At 45.6% G+C, this 20,196-nt stretch overlaps 1 protein-coding gene across 1 annotated transcript; it reads right to left on the bottom strand.

Annotated features, from left to right (window-relative positions):
* Positions 1–372: 372 nt before the first annotated feature.
* LOC127573325 (testis-expressed protein 47-like) lies at positions 373–19,590 on the bottom strand. Its single transcript, XM_052021401.1, has 6 exons — positions 19,540–19,590; positions 16,314–16,437; positions 10,864–10,967; positions 9,773–9,834; positions 6,743–6,944; positions 373–576 (listed from the first exon to the last, which is right to left on the bottom strand). The coding sequence occupies exons 1-6, from the start codon at positions 19,588–19,590 to the stop codon at positions 373–375; spliced, it is 747 nt and encodes a 248-aa protein (XP_051877361.1).
* Positions 19,591–20,196: the final 606 nt, after the last annotated feature.

Raw genomic sequence — 20,196 nt, 5'->3', positions numbered from 1 at the left:
TAAGCAGCGCACCACCTCATGAACTATCCGACTACCAGGCCAATCAACGACCACCTGCCCCTAAATTGGACAAGTCAGTAATTCCCACATTGACTGTATCAGACACCTCAGAACCCACAGAGGGCAAGTAAGTCATCCTTGATCTTAGGGCTCTGGCTAACAAGGACATTTCATTTAATACTGCATTGTGTGACTATTTATCTCAATAGTCCGTCTGTGGCTTCTAACAAGGCTCACTGCCTTGACCCTTTGTTTATCTTTTATGAACTGGTAATTTATTGATCAAATAATCCTCTCCCCTCCTTCCCCAATTCTAAATGTTCTGTTCTACAATGCCTTCCATCAATTGATAGCAGAGCTTTTTCTGCTGTTTCATTCATCTCCAAGTTCACAGCCACGGCCAAGGTAAACTCTACCTGAATCTAGGACAACATGCATAGATTTCTCATAATACTCGAGGAACTTCTGTGGAGTCATGAGCTCAGAGCTGCCACAAAGAGACTTGATGGTGTTCTCCTTGATGATCAAGTGGCGGACTTCATCAGACACAGAGAGATTTGGTTTGGTGATGGTCTTCTATATGATGAAGCAGAGAATGGCCATTGTTAACTGTACACTGGCTTTTTACATAAACTTTAAGGAACATGATAAAGAAATTGATGTCTCAGTTGAAAGGACTGACAAGAAAGAGGTATAAAAGGAAACAGTGATGGGGAAGAATATCTTCACTCAGAGAGTCAAGTGTCTTTGGAGTTCTCATTCCCAGAGGGCTGTGGATCAGGTTCCCAAGGCAGAGATTGACAGATACTCGAACTATCAGGGAGTCAAGAGGTTAGAAGTGAGGGTGTGGGAGTGGTGTTAAGGCCAAGATTGGATCAGCCATGAACTTATTAAGTGGTGGAGCAGGCTCGATGAGCCACCTAGTCTGGTCTTTCTCCTGTTCCTTATGTTCCCAAACCCCACAGGGAACATCCAATGTCCTAGGCTTTCTTGACTTCCTGCCCTGCCTTCCCCCAACCCCTTCTGGACCTCAACTACTTCTGGATTTTCACCATTTACAAAATTCAATGTTCTGTTCTTTATACAATAAAAGGGAATGACTTTGTATTTAGTCATAATGAAATCCATTTACCACAGTTCTACACACTCACCAGATCTGTTGCTATCTCTTCAAGGTAATGCCTCTGTGTCATTCCCAGGATTGGGTATGTTCCATCCACCAGCTAAGTGAAAACACCCTGAATAATTGCATCCCTAACGTCAGACAATCGGGACACTACTAGTTGCAACCTGTCTCAGTGAGGAGCAACACACACAACTCAGCAGGTCAGGCAGCATCTTTGGAGGGAAATGAACAGTCGGTGTTTTGGGCCGAGACTTTCATCAGGACTGGAAAGAACAGAGGCAGAAGCCAGAATAAAAGGGGTGGGGGGAGGGGGAGGAGAATGAGCTGGCAGGTGATAGGTGAATTCAGGTGAGAGGGGGAAAGTAGGTAGATGGGGGGGGAGTGGGATTGATGTGAGAAGCTGGAAGTTGATAGGTGGAAGAGGCAAAGGGCTGAAGAAGATGGAATCTGATAGGAGAAGACAGTAGACCATGGAATAATGGGAAGGAGATAGGGAACCAAAGGGAGGAAGGTGTGGGTGATGGGCAGGTCGTGAGGACAGGGGAGGGGAAAGAGAAGGGGTAATGGGGCCAGAGGGATATGGGAAAACAAAGGGGGGGTCTCAGTGAGGACTCGTTCACCATCTGGGCCACCACTCAGGACTTCACCATTCAACTCCTGGACTGTCTGACCAAACAAGTTCACTTCTGGTCTCAGTGAAGGTAATTTCAGGGGAAGGGAGGTGGGCAATGAGCCCAGGCAGAAGTGTGCTCCATTGAAATCATCATCCCCCCCCTAGTGACACCCCTAGTCTTACTGATGAGTACACTGGTGCAGCTGGTAGAGCCACTGCCTCACAGTTCCAGAGACCCTGGTTCAATCCTGACCAAGGTATGTGTGGAGTTTACACTGTTCCCCCTGTGACAATGTGGGCTTCCTCCAGATTCTCCAGTTCCCTAAAATATGTGTGGGTTGGAAGGTTAGTTGGCTGCTATAACTTACTCTGAGTGTGGGTGGGGAGGGATGTCTGAGGCCTGGAGGAGGTGATGGGACAGTGGGGAGAATAAAATGGGATTAGTGTAAATGGTCAGCAGGGACTTGGTGGGCTGAAGGTCCATATAGCACTGGCCTGTCCTTTGAGACCATGAAATTCCTTTCATTTTGCTCCATTGTACAATGATTCTCACTCCTGAACTACCAGGATCTTCCGGTTGCTCAGACAGGTCTTCTGTTCCCCACACCGGGACTTTGATGTCCCTCAGTGAAAATCCGAGAGCCCCTCAGGGGCTGACATCACTGTCATGGGGAGGGCGCCTTTACGGGATGATGCCCATTAGTCGTTGGTGAGCAGCAGTATTCCAGGCTGAGGTAAACTGGGTGAGGGTCTGTTCAAGACAACCAGGTCCTGTTTTAGTGCATGAACCCATTGTGGTGCTGGGTTTACAGTGATTTCACCTGATTTCATGAAATATTCTGTGCACTAGGGTAAGACAAGAAACAGAAGTTGGAGTTGGCTGGTGCAACCTTGGCATCATTTTCCCACTCTGCACATACCCCTTGACTCCCTTGTCATTCAACTATCTGCCTGACTCTGCCTTCAGTAACTCCACCTCCACAGCCTCTGGGATGGAGTCACAACCCTCAGAGAGAACGGGATCTCCTTCACAGAAAGGGAAATGATAAAGTAAAATTAAAGGTGAAAATGCAAAAGGAAATGGTGAAGGCCGATCTCTCCTGCACAGGGTTGAGCCAGCAGTAAAATCACTTTTGGTGACCCATTCTCGAGCGATCCGTGACATGCCCAAAGTTCACGAGCCCCATTTTGAAAACCACTGCACTATCCTGCTGGGAGTGTTCCATAAGTCACCGGCCAGTGGGAGAGATAGACAGCAGCAAATGTGCAGGGAGATTGCGGAGACCTACAAGCACCAGAGATTAGCTGTAATGGGGGACTTTAATTAACCCAGTATAAAACCAAGATGTAAACGTTGGGAGCAGAGAGATGAAGAGTTTCTAAAATGTGTCCAGGATAATTTTCCAGAGCAGTTGGTGAGGAAGGAGCCATTGCTGGACCTGGTCCTGGGGATGAGTTCATAAGTCACAGATTTATACAGCATGGGAACAGCCCAACTGGTCCATGTCAACTGAGATGCCCCATCCAAGCTAGTCTCCTTTGCCAGTGTTTGGCTCATAACCTTCTAGACCTTTCCCGTCCATGTACCTGTCCAACTGTCTTTTGAAAGTTGTTCTTGTACCTGCCTCAACCACTTCCTGTGGCAGCTCATTCCACATACACACCAACACCTATGTAAAAAAGTGACCTTTCAAGTTCCTATTAAACCTTTCCCCTCTCACCTTAAACCAATGACTTTTTGATTCCCCAACCCTGGGAAAAAGACTGAGTGCATTCACCCTATCTATGAACATCATGATTTTATACACCTCTATAAGATCACCTCTAGGTCTCCTACGCTCCAAGGAATAAAGTCTTAGCCTGTCCAACCTCTTCCTATAACTTAGTCCCTCAAGTCCTGACAACATCCTTGTAAATTTTTTCTGCACACTTTCCAGTTTAATAACATCCTTCCTATAGCAGGGCAACCAAAACTGAACACAATACTCCAAGTGCAGCCTTACCAATGTCCTGTACAAGTGCACCATGACCTCCCAACTTTTATATTCAGTGCCCTGACAGATGAAGACAAGTGTGCCAAAAGCCTTCTTCAACACCCTGTCTACCTGTCACTCCACTTTCAGGGAACCATGTACTTGCATTCCAAGGTCCCTCTGTTCTGTAACACTCCCCAGGGCCTTGCCGTTTACTGTGAAAGTCGCACTTATCTGAATTAAACTCTATTTGTCATTCCGTGGCTCACTTACTCAGTTGATCAAGATCTCTCTGTAATTTTTGATAACCTTCTTCATTGTCCACTACACAACATGTTTTAGTGTCATCTGCAAACTTACTAACCATGTTTTGTATATTCTTATCCAAATCATTGATATAGATGACAAACAACAATGGACCCCTGAGTCACGGGCCTCCAGTCCGAGAAACAATCTTCCACCATCACCCTCTGCACTTTATATCAAGCCAAGTGTGTATCCAATTAACCATCTCTCCCTGGATCCCATGCAATCTGACCTTCCAGAGCAGCCTCCCATGTTGAACCTTATCAAAGGCCTTACTGAAGTCCATATAAACCATGTCTACCGCCCTGCCCTCATTGACTTTTTGGTCACATCATCAAAAAACTCAATCAAGCTCGTACATTCATACACAAAGCTATATTGACTATCCCTAATAAACCCCTGTCTTTCCAGATATACATATGTCTTATCCCTCAGAACTCTCTCAGGTAACTTACCTACCACAGTTGTTAGACTTATTGGTCTATATTCCCAGCTTTTTCTTTGCCCCCTTCTTAAATAAAGGCACAACATTCACTACCCTCCAGTTTACTGGTACCTTACCCATGGCTAACGTTGATGCAAATATCTCAGCCAGGGCTCTTGCAATTTCTTTTCTAGCCTTCTATAGTGTTCTTGGATGTACATGGTTAGGCTGGTCCCCTGGAGATTTGTCTAGCTTCATACCTTTTAAGACATCCAGCACCAACGAGATGGGACAAGTGCACTAGGTTTTGGTAGGGGAACATTCAGGAGATCATGATCATAACATCAGAAGGTTTAGATTAACTATAGAAAAGGAGATGGAGCAATCCAAAGTAAAAGTAATGAATTGGAGGAAGAATGATCTGAATGGACGAGAGTGGATCTGGCCCAGGGAATTACAACCAAATCAAAACTATAACAGAACAATATTTAACCAAATAATCTTCAAGGAAGAGATGGTTTGAGTGCAGCTGAGGCACATCCAATGAGTAGCAAATGAAGGACAAACATATCAGGGCTCCCTGGAGAATGAAAGAGATACAGAGGAAGATAAAGCAAGAGAAGCTGCTTGTGACAAATGTCAAGTTGTAAACACCAGTGAGAACTAGGCTGATTACAAAGGAGAGATGCACAGTGTATGAGAAAAGATTCCCTGCCAACATAAATAAATGGGAATCCACAACCGTGCAAATATGCACAGTAAAAGGTGAACATAGAGGAGGAGTGGGGATGGTTAAAGACAAAAATGGGAACTTGCACATAGATGCTGAAGGTAGTGTAAGGTACTAAATGAGAACTTTGTGTCTGTCTTCCCCAGGGAAGAGGGGGCTTCCAAAGTAATTGTGAAGGAGAGAATTGAGACACTCAATACATTAAGTACTGATGCATGGGGGCGGGAAGGGGGGAGGTATTAGAAAAGTTGGCTTAACTTAAAGTAGGTAAGTCACCAGGATCGGGTAGAAAACATCCTAGATTTTGAGGGAAGGACAGGAGGAAATGGCAGGAGAACCGACCATAATCTTTCAATGTTCTTTGGATATGGGGGTGGTGACAGATTATTGAAGGGATGTGACTGTTGTTCAAAAAATGGGTAAGGATAAGCCCAGATCTACAGATGGGTCAGTTTAGAAACTTTGACCTGGCACAGGATTAGTAGTCGCCTGGAGGAAAATGGACCTCTTAAGCAAATCAGCCTGGATTTGAATTTCTTATATGACACAGAAGGAGACCATGAATATCAAAACAGCTCAGATACTGGAAATACTCAGCAGGTCAGGTAGATCTATGGGAAGAGAAACAGAGTTAATATTTCAGGTAAAAGACCCTTCATCAAAGCCTAGTAAAGAAGTGAAGGACAGGAATGTCTCTGATAGAGTAACACTGGGGTGACCACGGAGATAAGTTATAAATAAGGTTACCTGGTAAATGAGTAAATGGGAGCAGTTGGAGGGTGAGAATATAGACAAAAGAGCATGGAAAAAAGTGTGAAGAATCTAGGCAAATGAATGCGAGTTTTTCCTGCTGCATTTTGTGACTCCCACATTCTTTTGGGGGTAACTAGAGAGAGATTGTTTTGAAGAACAGAGGGACCAAGGACCATGGGGCAAGAATTCAACGTGAGAGGAAAAAGATACACGGAGAATGTATGCAGTATTCTGGAGTTCGCTGCGGTAAAGGTGGTGGAAACAAGGTCAAGAGAGAATTGTTGCTGGGCTGTAAGGCACTGGGATTGATTGGACTGCTGTACACAGGTCCAGCATGGATTTCATGGACTGAACAACCTCCTTCTATGCCAATAAGATCACGTTCCCTTCTGTGTGGACCACTAGTGCCCTCCCCTCATCTCCTGAGTCTATCCCCTGCTCTCGGGGGCCTGTTTCCATGCTGTAATACTCTGTGACTCTGTGATTGCTGTTCCTGATTCCACTTGGGTGAATTTATTGGTACGTGAGAGAGATAATGCAACAGTACCATTCCCAGTCCTGGAACCTGGTTGGCTGTTGTATATGACAAGGTAGTACTCTGTACATGAGGTCTACTTCTATGCAGTGTTTCCCCCATATGGAGAATGGCAGTGTCCGCAGTCAGTGACCCACAAGTACAATCCCTGCTCCTTGTGTATTGATCAATAGAAGGTTTAAGAGTGGACTTCCAGTGGAGATGGCTGTAATTTCACAAGAATAGAGCCATCCTTTGGACAATGGGACTAATTCAGTATCAGGACGCTGGATTGAAACTGACCTTTGGATTTTGCAGGATAAAATTTCCAAGCTTTAGCAGAAGAGCCAGGCACTCAGGGACCAGCTTCTCCACCGGTTCCATCTCAGAAGTATCCATCATCAATGTGACAGGCATGTTTATTGGTCGCTGCAGCCACTGGCGATACAGGCGGTCTGGGATGTTGTGAGACAGTACAAGGATCTTGATGTCTGACTGAGCCAGCCTACAGGTAGAAAAGGAGGAGGTCCCTTCAGATGAACAGCAATAATATATATCAGCTTAAGGCTGGAAGGCCAAAGGCAACCATGCCCAAAGTCATCCCACAGATCGGGTCATCTATCCAAATCAACACTTGCTGTAATGGAGCTCAGGGCAGGAGCAGTGTTAAACCCAGGGGTCTCTGTGTGACAGGGTCGGCCTGTGTGTGGCAGGGAGTGGGTCTATGTGTAACAGGGATTGTGTGTGACAGGATTGTGTGTAACAGAGGGTTGTATGTTTGGATTCAGAACCCATCCAAAGTAGATCGACGGGAGAGTCACTCTCCTTCTGAACCATTCTTCTTGGTCTGTGGGTTCTTGCCATTCTCTGGAAAGAATGCTGAGGGTGGAAGTAAGGGCCCCAAGCTCAGGGCATTACAGAGTGACAGGAAACTCAGAGTGAGGAGCCTCAGCATGCTGTCTGAGTGACGGGGGAGGTGAGAACTGGAGAAACGATATCAGAAACTGCAGAATATGAGACGTTGCTTTTCCAATTTGTATTTTGCCTCTACCTAGAAACGGAGAAGGCCGAGGATAGATAGGTCAATGTGGGAGTGGGGAGGACAGATAAAATGACATGTAACTGGAAGCTCGAGATGTCTGTTGGGGACAGAGCACAGGTGCTCTGTCAACAAGTCGCCTAGTCTGCGCTGGGTCTCACTGATGTAGAGCAGGCCACACTGTGAGCACCGAATGCAGTAGACCAGGTTGGAAGAGGTGCAGGTGAATCTCTGCCTCACCTGGAGGGACTGTTTAGGTCCCTGGATAGTGACGAGGGAGGAGGTGAAGGGGCAGGTGTTACACCTCCTATGGTTGCAGCAGAAAGTGCCAAGAGACAGGGAAGGGTGGGTGGGAAGGGATGAGCAGACCAGGGAGTCACGGACAGAGCAGTCCCTGTGGAAAGCAGAAAATTGGGGGGGGGAGGGTGTGTGTAGGGGGAGGTTGTGACTGGTGGTGGGGTTGAGTTGGAGCTGATGGAAACGGCGAAGGATGATATGCTGTATATGGAGGCTGATGGAGTGAAAAGTAAGGTCCAAGGAACTCCATCTCTGTGCTGTCTGGGGAGGGATCAGAGCTGACATGTGGGAAATGGAGGAAGTACATGTGAGGGGTCCATCAACTATGGTAGAGGGGAAGCTACACTTTTACAGACGAAGGACATTTCAGAAGCTCGATAGCAGAAGGCTTCATCCTGGGAACAGATGTGGTGGAAATGGAGAAAATGAGGGAAATGGATAGTGTCCTTACAGGAAGCAGGGTAGGAGGAGGAGTCAGTGGGCTTACAGAAGATGTCAGTGGCAGGTCTGTCTCCTGAGGTGAAGACAGAGAGATCCAGAAAAGAGAGAGAAGTGTCAGAGATGGTCAAGGTGAATTTGAGGAGGGGGAGGAAGCTGGCTGTGAAAATGATGAAATTGATGAGTTCTACACATGTGCAGAAGGCAGCACCAATGCAGTCGTAGATGTAGCAAAGAAAGAGTTAGTGGGGGTGGGGAATTTTGCTGGAATAGGCTTGGAACAAGGACTACTCCATGTAGGAAACAAATAGGCAGGCATAGAGAGGGCCCATGAGAATGTCCATGCCTACCTCTTTGGTCTGAAGAAAGTGTGAGGAATCGTAAGTGAAATTGTTGAGGTTCTGCCAAGTGGATGAGGGCGTTGGTGGGGGCAGGGAGAGGAGTTGTTTGCGTCTTTGTTTAAGAAAGAAATGGATGGCCTTCTTGATGGGGGATGGAGGTGTATCGGGACTGGTGACCTATCTTGTCCCATGGTGAAGGTGAGGCAGTGGGAAATGAGAAGTTAGTGAAATGGTGGAGGGCAGGGACTGGACAAGGGGAGACAGGAGGAGTCAAGTTATAAAGAAATGATCAAGGGCAGGCAGAAACAATGGATTTACCAGGGCAGATTTGTTTATGGATCTTAGGGAAGAGACAGAAGTGGGCATTGCAGGGTTGGGGCACTATCAGGATGTGGACGGGAGATCCCCTGATGTGATGAGAGCTGTAATGGTCCAGGAGATGGTGGCTGGTGTTCATTAGTGAGGTCATTTTCCAGAAGAAGGTATGAAGAGGTGTCGTTGTGGTCTGCAAGGTAGAGGTCAGTCTGCCAGAACACAACAGCAGTCCCCATGTCTGCGGGTTTAATGACAAGGCTGGGATTGGAAAGTGAGCAGAGAGCTATGTGTTTAGAGGGAGTGATGTTGGAGTAGGTGAGGGGAGTGGAGAAGTCTAGGTGGTTGATGTCACATTGGCAATTGGAAATGAAAATGAGGGTAAGAGGCCAGAAGGAGTAGCCAGTGGTAGGGGAGTGTTGAAACAGGAGAAAGGATTATCAGTGAGGGGTAAGGATTCCTGCAGAGATAACAGAATAAGAGCTTGACATCACATTAGGGCCAGATCTCATTGAGGTGTGGGTGGAGGGGCACGAAGGTGAGACCACTGCTGGGGACAGAATGCTCAGAGAAGGGGAGGTCGGGGAGATGGTTAAGACACAGCAGTGGTTAGAGCTGGGGTAAGGCATGGGATCGGGGGGCAGGGTATTGGATTGGGTGTGGTAGGGGGTGGTAGGGAGTTGGGTTGGTGAGAGTGGACCCCTCCATTGAGCATTGTGGGCTTGGGGTTTGGGGTTTGGTGGGACAAAATGGAGTGCTGGGAAACATGTAGCCCAGCTTTGAGTTGTTGTATTTGAAACATCCAGGCGTTACTCAGGGCTGTTTCAATACCTGAATATAAATATTCATCAGCAGTTCATTCAACTCAATATTACACAGAAAGAGATGGGGACAAGGAACACTCACCTTTCTTCAGGCAATGGGTTGGCAAGATCCCGGATAATAGAATAAAGCATATCAATGGAAGACTGGAAGTAACCAGAGAAAGACAGTTGTCAGTACATGGAGAGGGAGGTGGGTGGGCTGCCAATCAAGCTGATTATCTTGAGCTTCTTGAGCTTGTTGGAGCTGCACATCCAGGCACGTGGTGAGTAATCCATCTCAGCCCTGACATGTGCCTGATGGATGGTGGCAAGACCTTAGGGTGTTAGTAAGTAAATCATCCTTACTGCTGGTTACCCAATCTCTGACCTACTCTGGTCTAGTGGACTTCCTCGTAAATGGTGAGCCCCAGGATGTTAAGGGTGGGGGACTCATTGAGGAAAGTGTCATTGACCCTCATGTGAATCTCCCACATGTACATCAGAGGAGTTCCTCCCACATGTACACCAGTGGTGTTCCCCCCACATGCACACCAGTGGTGTTAACCCCCACATGTACACCAGTGGTGTTCCCCTCCCACATTTACACTACTGGGGTTCCCCCCACATGTACACCAGACGTGTCCCCCCCACATTTACACCACTGGTGTCTACCCCCACATGAACAACAGAGGTGTTCCTCCCCACATTTACACCTCTGGTGTTCCCCCCACATGTACACCAGAAGTGTTCCCCCCACATTTACACTACTGGGGTTCCCCCCACATGTATACCAGAGGAGCTCCCCCCCACATGTACACCAGTGGTTTTCCCCCCACATGTACCCACCCACATGTACACCAGTGGTGTTCCCTCCCACATGTACACCAGAGGTGTTCCCCCCACATGTACACCAGTGGTGTTCCCCCCCACATGTACACCAGAGGTGTTCCCTCCAACATGACATAACGTCACTAGTAGGTCTGTCCTTTGTGTGGTTCAGGATGTACCCTGGAACCGTGTTTGAGGTGTCTGGTGAATTGTCTGTCAGGGCAGTCTCATTGACTATGGCTACGTCAGGAAGCGTCTTGACCTGTCGACAAGACAGTTCTCCCAGTCTCGACACCAGCTCCCAGATGTTTTCTGAATGTCCTGGGCTAGGACTGACCATGCCTTGTCTGATCCTGGTGTACTTACCTCAAGCAGGTGGATGTAGTGGTTTGAATACATCAGCAGCAATCCCATTACAGGCATCTCCTGGTACTGCGTGTGTAATCTGTGAAATAATGCCTCATAGTAATCTGTAGAGCAGTAAGTACTCAGGTTAGACATCAAATGTACTTCATAACCTGAAGGATAAAAGGCATCCACTCACCTGATCTCCCTCCTGTCCACTTATTCCCATAATGTTCTGGTGTGACACTCCCTACCTTCCAGGAAAATTCCCTTTGATAGGCCTAACACTCACTGCAACATTACTTAGTACTGCAGAGACTTATAGAGCACAGGAACAGGCCCTTTAGCCCACAGTATCTGTGCTGGCCACTAATCCCATCTCTCACCACTCAGCCATAAACTTCTTCGTCAGCATTTGAAAGTGGTCATCTGAACACTGAGATGTTGTGAGTCTTCACCACCCAGCTGCGTCCCAAATTCTAACCATCCTCTGGGGAAAAATTCTTCCTCAGATTCCCTTTAAATCTCCAACCCATTACATTAACATTATGCCCTCTGGTCTCAGACACCTCTCCCATGGGGAAACGTTTCTCTCTATCTATCCTAGATAAGATTTCTTTATTAGTCACATGTACATCGACATACACACACACACACACACACACACACACACATACACACACACACACACACACACACACACACACACACACACACACACACGGCGAAATACATGTTTGCGTAGAGTGTTCTGGGGCAGCCCGTAAGTGTCGCCACGCTTCTGGTGCCAACATAACATGCCCAGAACTTCCTAACCCGTACTTCTTTTGGAATGTGGGAGGAAACCGGAGCACCCAGAGGAAACCCACGCAGACACGGGGAGAACGTACAGACAGTGGCAGGAATTGAACCTGGGTTGCTGGCGCTGTAATAGTGTTATGCTAACCACCACACTACCATGCCCGCCCTCTCATAATTTTATACACCTCTATCAGCTCTCCCCTCAGCCTCCTCTGTTCTAAGGAAGACAAACCTAACCTATCCACTCCATCCTCTTAACTGAAATGTTTCATTGCAAGCGAGATCCTGTAAGTATCCTCTGTAACCTCTTTAATACAACCACATCCTCCCTATCATGTGGAGACCAGAATTGTACACAGTACCCCAAGTGCGGCCTAAACAGTGTTTTGTAAAATTGTATCATAACACACACACCTCCCCTGGTTTTAATATTCTGTACCCCAGCCAATGAAAGCAAGTATCACTGAATGCTTATCTTGTCTATCTTATCATCTTATCTACCTGTGCTGCCACCTTCAGGAATCCATGGACTTGTACACCAAGAATCAGAATCGGGTTTATTATCTCCGACATATGACATGAAATTTGTTGTTTTGAGGCAGCAGTGCAGTGCAAAGACCTAAAAATCTATAAATTACAAAAATACATAAATAGTGCGAATAAAAGAGTAATGAGGTAGTGTTCATGGCTTCATGGATCATTCCGAAGTCTGATGGCAGAGGGGAAGAAGCAGCTCCTGAATCATTGAGTGTGGGTCTTCAGGCTCCTGTACCTCCTCCCTGATGGTAGTAGTGAGAAGAGGGCATGTCCCAGATGGTGAGGTTCCTTAATGATGGATACCACCTTCTTGAAGCACCGCCTATTGGAGATGTCCTTGATGGTGGGGAGGGTTGTGTCCATGATGGAGCTGGCTGAGTCTACAGCCCTCTGCAGCCTCTTGCAATCCTGTGCATTAGAGGCTCCATCCAGGCTGTGATGCAACCAGTCAAAATGCTCTCCACCATACATCTATAGAAATTTGCAAGAGTCTTTGGTTATATACCAAATATCCTCAAACTCCTAACAAAGTAGAGCTGTTGGCTTGCCTTCTTCATGATTGCATCAATGTGTTTGGTCCGGGATAGATCCTTTGAGATGTTGACACCCAGGAACTTGAAGCTGCTCAACCTTTCCACCGTTGACCCCTCAATGAGGACTGCTGCGTGTTCTCCTGACTTCCCCTTCCTGAAGTCCACAATCAGTTCCTTGGTCTCGCTGATGTTGAGTGCGAGGTTGTTGTTGCGACACCACTCAACCAGCTGATCTCAGTCCTGTATGAATCCTTGTCGCCATCAGAGATTCTACCAACAACAGTGGTGTCATCGGTGAACTTATAGATGGCGTTTGACCTGTGCTTAGCCACACAGTCATGAGTGTAGAGAGAGTAGAACAGTGGGCTTAGCATATATCCTTTCACCTGTGTTGATAGTCAGTGAGGAGGAGATGTTATTACTGATCCACACTGACTGTGGTCTTCCTATAAGGAAGTCGAGGATCCAGTTGCAGGGGGAGGCACAGAGGACCAGGTTTTGAAGCTTGGTTATTATTACTAAGGGAATGATGGTGATGAACGCCAAACTGTAATCAATAAACAGTAGCCTGATGTATGTCTTGCGGTTGTCTCAAGACCAAAGTCCCTCTGTTCCTTAATATTCCTTACAGCCCTACCATTCACCGTATGTGTCCTACCCTTATTAGTTCTCTCAAACTGCATCACTTCATGCTTATTAGAATTAAATTTCATCTATCCTTGCTCTGTCCAATTTATCAGCTAATCAATATTATTCTATAATCTAACACTATCGTCCTCACTATCAACAACAGCAACAATTTCCATGTCACCGACAAACTTAGAACCTGCATTTTACATTCATTTACAAATCCTTAATGAATACAACAAACAGCAAGGGTCCCAGCACAGATCACTGTGGTAGACCACTGGTCACTCTCCAGTCACTAAAACAACCCTCACCATCATCTGCTACCTCCTATCACCAAGCCAGTTTTGGAACCAATTTATCAGATTGCCTTGGATCCTATGGGCTCTAACCTTTTGGACCAGTTTCCAATGTAGAATCTTGTCAAGGGCCTTACTGAAAACCAAATAAACCACATCAACTGCACTAGCCTCATTAACACACTTTAGTTACCTTTTCAAAATAAATTCAGTCAAACTGAATTCATACAAGGTCTCCCCTTGAAGCTAGGCTGTCTTTGATTAATCCTGTTGCTCTGAACTTTTTCCAGTAATTTCCCTACCACTGATTTTAGACTCACCAGCCTATACATGCCCTTGTTGAATACTGTTCCATTCTTTGCTGACACACAGCAACACATTCTGCACCTTTCACTATGACACACTCAGACATAGACCACGGTCCTGACAGTAGCTTTGAAACATCCCTCCTCATTTCAACACCATTCCACACTCCGCACGCTCTTCATTGAAACACTTTATTTCTTTGATATAGTCCACGTTCTTTCTCTGTTATACAGGTTGATATACTCCCTCTGATTTCCTCACTGTAACCTTTATCTGTGCATCTTACTACATTACTTTGCATTGGTGGACTTTCACTTGACTGGCCCATGCCCAAGATCACTGGGTATCTGCCTTGGAACATGTTCCTTTTTGCCATCCCTGGAACCAGTTGAGTGAATCTTCAATGAACTCTCTCCAGGCCAGGTGTACCCTTTCATAGGTAAGCAGACCACAAATGCATGCAGTCCCAGGTTCATTCTCACTGAGGCCTTACTCAATTGCAATCATACTTCCTCACTCCTCTAATAAATCCTCTGGTAATAAAGACCACCATAACATTTGCCCTCCTAATCGCTTGCTGCACTTGCATTGTTGGGCCTCAGTGACTTGTGTACAAGCACACCCAGATCCCTGTGAACATCAGCACTACCCAATCTCTCACCATTTAACAAACACTTTACTTTTATGTTAGGTGCACCCCACATCATACTCCATCTGCCAAATTCTTGCCCACTCACTCAGCTTGAAGACGCTCTACATCTACCAGACATTCAAAATACTTAAGAACTATTCAAAAATAAAAGTAACAAAAAATTACTTTTCAAAATGATTACAAATTGTAACTTTGAAAAAAACACATGCACAAACATAGAAACAATTCATGCATTTAAATTAATGGAGTTTAATCAAATAATAATGAAATTAACTTTCATCACTGTTCTATGATGTATGATTCACTCTGAGCTGGGCGGACTGCGAGGGGAGTGCGTCAGTGTGGCGGAGGTTTACAAACATCACTATTCCAGCCCGTGTTCAGGATTCTGGGCTCCCACCCATGCACATTGGAACAGCCCGTATATGGAAGTGAACCTGCCATTATTTAAACAGAAGATGAAGCAAACATTTCTCCTGAGGGGAGAAGGGGTGTTCAGATGGTCTGACATTTTTTGAGGGCCACAAGCCTCCAAGATGCCAATTGCAGTAATGGAAGCTCAGGACCAAGTTCACCTTCTGGAAGAGACTTCATAATACAGTATTATCCTTCACCTTTCCCCTAACAGTTCCCATGAACACCTCCTTTACTGGTAGCACTGGTAGCCCTTTGTGTTCCTGCTTATCATCCTCCCAGTTGTCTCCACCTTCAGCCTCTCTTCCCCCCCCCCCCCCCCACCATGGTTCATCTGCCCATCATCTTTCACCACTCCTCGGTCCACCTATCACCACAGGCCCTGCCTCACCACTCCCCGTCTCTTCTTTCTATTGGTCATCTCCTAGCTCCACTTCTCAGTCCAGGTGCAGGGTCTTGACCCACTGAGTTCCTCCAGCAGTTGGTTCTTTAGCACAATAATGCAGTACAGGGGTCTTTGTCACAGAGAAAAAATCAAAGCATACAGAATGGTACATGAATTGGCCCTTGAGTAGGTGAGTGGTAGAATCAGGGTGGAGTTGATGAGAACATGGAGCGAATAAAATGGGATTAATGTAAGATTAGTGTAAATAGGTGGTTGATGGCCGGAACTGACTTGGTGGGCCTATTTCCGTGCTGTGTCTCTCGGTGATTCGATAACTCTGATCACTGTTGATGATTGACCAACCACACTGTAACAAGGAGGACTTGCCCCGGGACTGGAAGCCACGATCTTCTCACTTGGCTCCAGAGAAAGTTGCAGTCCAAGGACTGGCCCAACCAGTGGCTCTATCCTGGTTAGACAAGGAGCAAATACCAATTCAATTGTAGTCTTATGCTATCCTAAGTTAGAGTCAAAGAAAATTTATGACAAAGAAGACGGCCATTTGGTTGTTGTAAAAGAGCTCCCCAGACTAATTCCACCTCCCAGCTCCAGCAGGTCCAGGCACGTACTGAGTATAGTGAATGTTTCTGTCACTACCTCCCTGTCAGACAGTGAGTTCAAACTCCCAGTACTCTCGCCTGAAAAACATCCTCATCTCCCTTCTCATTCTTCTCCCAATTACTTTAAATTTCTGCCACCTGATTTTGAACCCTTCTCCAAGAAAATATGTCCTTCCTAGTTTCTCTAGATCCCTAATGTTTATATACAATCACAGGGCAGTTACAGTAATGAGGAGGCTACTTGGCCTATCATGCTTGTTCCAGCTCTCCACCAGAGCAATCCACCAGTTTCATTACCTGTTGTCTGTGACATAGCCAGCTTCTTATCCGTGCTACTTGGCACTTCATCAAAAGCTTTATGGAAGTCCATGTATACGTCGACTGGATTGACCTCATCAACTGTGTCTGTTACCTCATCAAACTATTCGATCAAATAAGTTGAACACAATTTGCACTTAACAAATCCATGCTGGCCCTGCCTTAATTAATCCATTTTCAGTAGGTGACTGTTAATCCTGTCCTGAATTTCCCACTGCTGAGGTTAAACTGGCAGGTCTGTAGTTCTGGGGTTATCCTTACCCCTTTTTTGAACAAGGGAGTAAAATTTACTCCTCCCCCAGTCATCTGTCACCAGCCCCATATCCAAAGAACATTGAAAGATTATGGTCGGTTCTCCCACAATTTCCTCCTGTCCTTCCCTCAAAATCTAGGATGTTTCCTATCCTATCCTGGTGACTTACCTACTTTAAATTAAGCCAACTTTTCTAATGCCTTCTTCCACCAGAATTAAACCCAAGTCCCTGGCGCTGCAATGGCTTTACCCTAACTGCTACGCTATAGTCACGCCCTACCTACACTACCGTGCCAGGAATCTTTTCTCATACACTATGTGAATCACCCTTTGTAATCACCCTGGTTCTCACTGGTGTTTACAACCTGACACTTGACATAAGGAGCCTTCTCTTCCTCTGTATCTTTTTCTGTATCTCTTTCATTCTCTGGGGAGCCCTTGAGGAGTTTGTCCTTTGTTTTCCCCATGGAATTATACCTCAGCTACATTCAAACCATCTCTTCCTTGAAGATTTTTTGGTTAAACAGAGTCATAGAGTACTACAGCACAGAAACAGGCCCTTCAGCCCGTCTAGTCCATGGTGACCCGATCTTCTGACAAGTCCCATTTACCTACACCCAGACCATATCCCTCCAAACCCCTCCCATCCATGTATCTATCCAAACTTCTCTTAAATGTTACAGTTGAACCTGCATCCACCACTTCCTCTGGCAGCTTGTTCCACACTTGCACCACCCTCTGAGTGAAGAAGTTCCCCCTCAGATTTCCCTTATATACTTTACTTTTCACTCTAAACCTATGTCCTCTAGTTCTGTTCTCACCCAACCTTAGGGGAAAAACCCTGTATGCATTCATCCTATCTATACCCCTCATAATTTTGTATACCTTTATAAGATCTCCCCTCATTCTCCTGCACTCCAGGGAATAAAGTCCTAACCTATTCAACCTTTCCTTATAACTCGGGTCCTCAAGTCCCAGCAACATCCTTGTAAATTTGCTCTGCACTCTTTCAAGCTTTTTGATATCTTCCCTGTAGGTAGGTGACCAGAACTGCACACAATACTCTAAATCCAACCTCACCAAGGTCTTGTACAACTTCAATATAATATAGAGAAACAAAAGACTGCAGATGCTGGAATCTAAATGAAAAAAACAACAAGATGCTGGAAGAACTCAGCAGGACCTGAAGAAGGGTCCTGACCTGAAATGTTGACCATCCGCTTTTCTCCACAGATGCTGCCTGACCTGCTGAGTTTCTCCAGTATCTTGTTTTTTTCTTCAACATAACATCCCAACTCCTGTACTCAGTGCCCTGATTTATGAAGGCCAAAGTGCCAAAAGCTCTGTTTGTGACCCTATCTACTCTTGATTCCACTTTCAAGGAACTATGGATCTGTCTTCCCAGGTCCCTCTGTTCTACCGCACACCTCAGAGCCCTGCCATTCATTGTGCAAGTCCTACTGTGTTTTGTCCTCCCAAAGTGCAACACCTCACACTTGTCTGCATTAAATTCCATCTGCCATTTTTCAGCCCATTTTCCTAGCTGGTCAACTGCAAGCTTTGATAGCCTTCCTCGTTGTGCACTACACCCCCAGTCTTGGTGTCATCTACAAATTTGCTGACCCAGTTTATCACATTATCATCTAAATCATTAATATGATAAACATGAATGGACCCAGCACCAATCCCTGTGGCACACCACTAGTCACAGGATTTCAGTCAGAGAGACAACCATCCACTACCACTCTCTGGCTTCTCCTGTTAAGCCAATGTTGAATCCATTTGGCTGCTGCATCCTGAATGCCAAGTGACTTAACCTTCTGGAGCAGCCTCCCATGTGAGACTTTGTCAAAGGCCTTGCTAAAGTCCATGTAGACAATGTCCACTGCCTTTCCCTCATTGTCCTGTCACAGGTTTGCTTTGGTTGCAAATTCCCTGGGACAGTTCCACTCTCATCATTGAGGTCATCCTTCCTCCAATTAATTACTTTTACTTTGGATTGCTCCGTCTCCTTTTCCATAGTTAACCTAAACCTTTTGATGTTATGATCACTATCTCCTGAATGTTCCCCTACCAAACCTGAATCCCCAACATGATTACCATCCCAGTTTACAATGAGATAATTAAAGTTCCCCACTGTAAAGTATATATTTCAAATGGGGCTCCCCAGTCGTCCCTGGTTCCAAAGAAAATAACTCCAGTCTATCCGATCTTTCCTCATAACCAGGATATTACGTTCCTGGTGACATTCTCGTCAACTTCCCCTCCATCTTCTTTGTGCAGTCACAAACTCTAGCTGCTTCATAGCAAGCATTGTAATAGAACTACTCTATGCCTTAGCTCATGATGGAAGGCATTCTGTATGCCTTCTATAAAATTCACAGAATCTTGAGGGGTTTTGGAAGGGAGATATGAAGAGTAAATTTGCTCTTTTGGGAGAAATCTAGAACTGGGGCTTCTATTTAAAAATAAGGGGTCACCCATTTAAGACAGAAATGAAGCAATATTTCTTTCTCTTGCAGGGTCACATGCCCCTGGGACTCTCTTTAAATGGTGGTGGAAACAGTCTTTAAATTTTTATAAGGCAGAGGTAGATAGATCCCTGCAAGGATAAGCAAGGGAGGGAAAGGTTACTGTGGTAGGGGGAATGCAGAATTGTGGTTACAAACAGATCAGCCTTGATCTTAGCAGCTGGTGGAGCAGGTTTGAGGGGTGAGTGGCCTATCCTATGACTAACTTGAATGTTGCCATGTCTTGTTAATTACTTCCTTCACTGGTCCAGATATCTGTGAGAATCCATGAATCTACATCCCCGAGATTCCTCTGTTCCTTCACACCACCCAATATCCTCCTATTCATTGTCCATTCCCTTGCCTCATTGCACTTCCCCAAATACATCACCTCACACTTTTCTGGATTAAGTTTGAGTCGCCACATTTCTGCTCAGCTGACCAGACCAGCGATGTCCTCCTCCAGTCTGAAGCTCTCCTCACTCTCAACCATATTGTCATTTTTTGAGTGTCATCTGCTAACTTCTTCATCTTACTTCCTACATTTAAACTCTTGAGGTACCAAAGTCCCAACTGGGCACACCCCTTACTAGAACACTCAAAGAATTCCTGATCTTGCTCTGCTAATCAATCCAGAAATCTATGTTCCCACCACTGTCAGGAATGGCTTCTAATCAGTAGTGGAATAAAATGTGCATTAACACAATAACTTGCCAAACCTGCAATTTGTTTCCGAGTTGTTCTCTCCGGATCAAATGCACTGATGTAGACTAATCTGTGCAGAATAAATTTCTGTTAAAATGGAAAACTGCAAATTAAAATCACATCAAAACATTTGAAGAGGGACAAGTAGGAGAAGTTCCACACACAGAGAAAGCCATGAATTCATTGTCAGATTTTCTGTCAGAACTCTCAGCCTAAAATTTATGTTGTGCAAATGTAGTGCAAGGGTGTTTATGGATTATCTCAAGTTCCTCTCTGCCCAACATTTTAGCCCAGCCTTTAAGCCAATTCTAATAGCTCTTCTGAAACTATGCAGGCATGAATTTCATGCCAACACTTTGAGGTAATAAAACAGAAAGTGTTGGAAACATTCAGC

The sequence above is a fragment of the Pristis pectinata genome, chromosome 8 (genome assembly GCF_009764475.1).
Source record: "Pristis pectinata isolate sPriPec2 chromosome 8, sPriPec2.1.pri, whole genome shotgun sequence".
NCBI classification, from domain to species: Eukaryota; Metazoa; Chordata; class Chondrichthyes; order Rhinopristiformes; family Pristidae; genus Pristis; species Pristis pectinata.
Note: the sequence above shows the minus strand (reverse complement) of the source record. Positions and strands in the feature narration are given on the sequence as shown.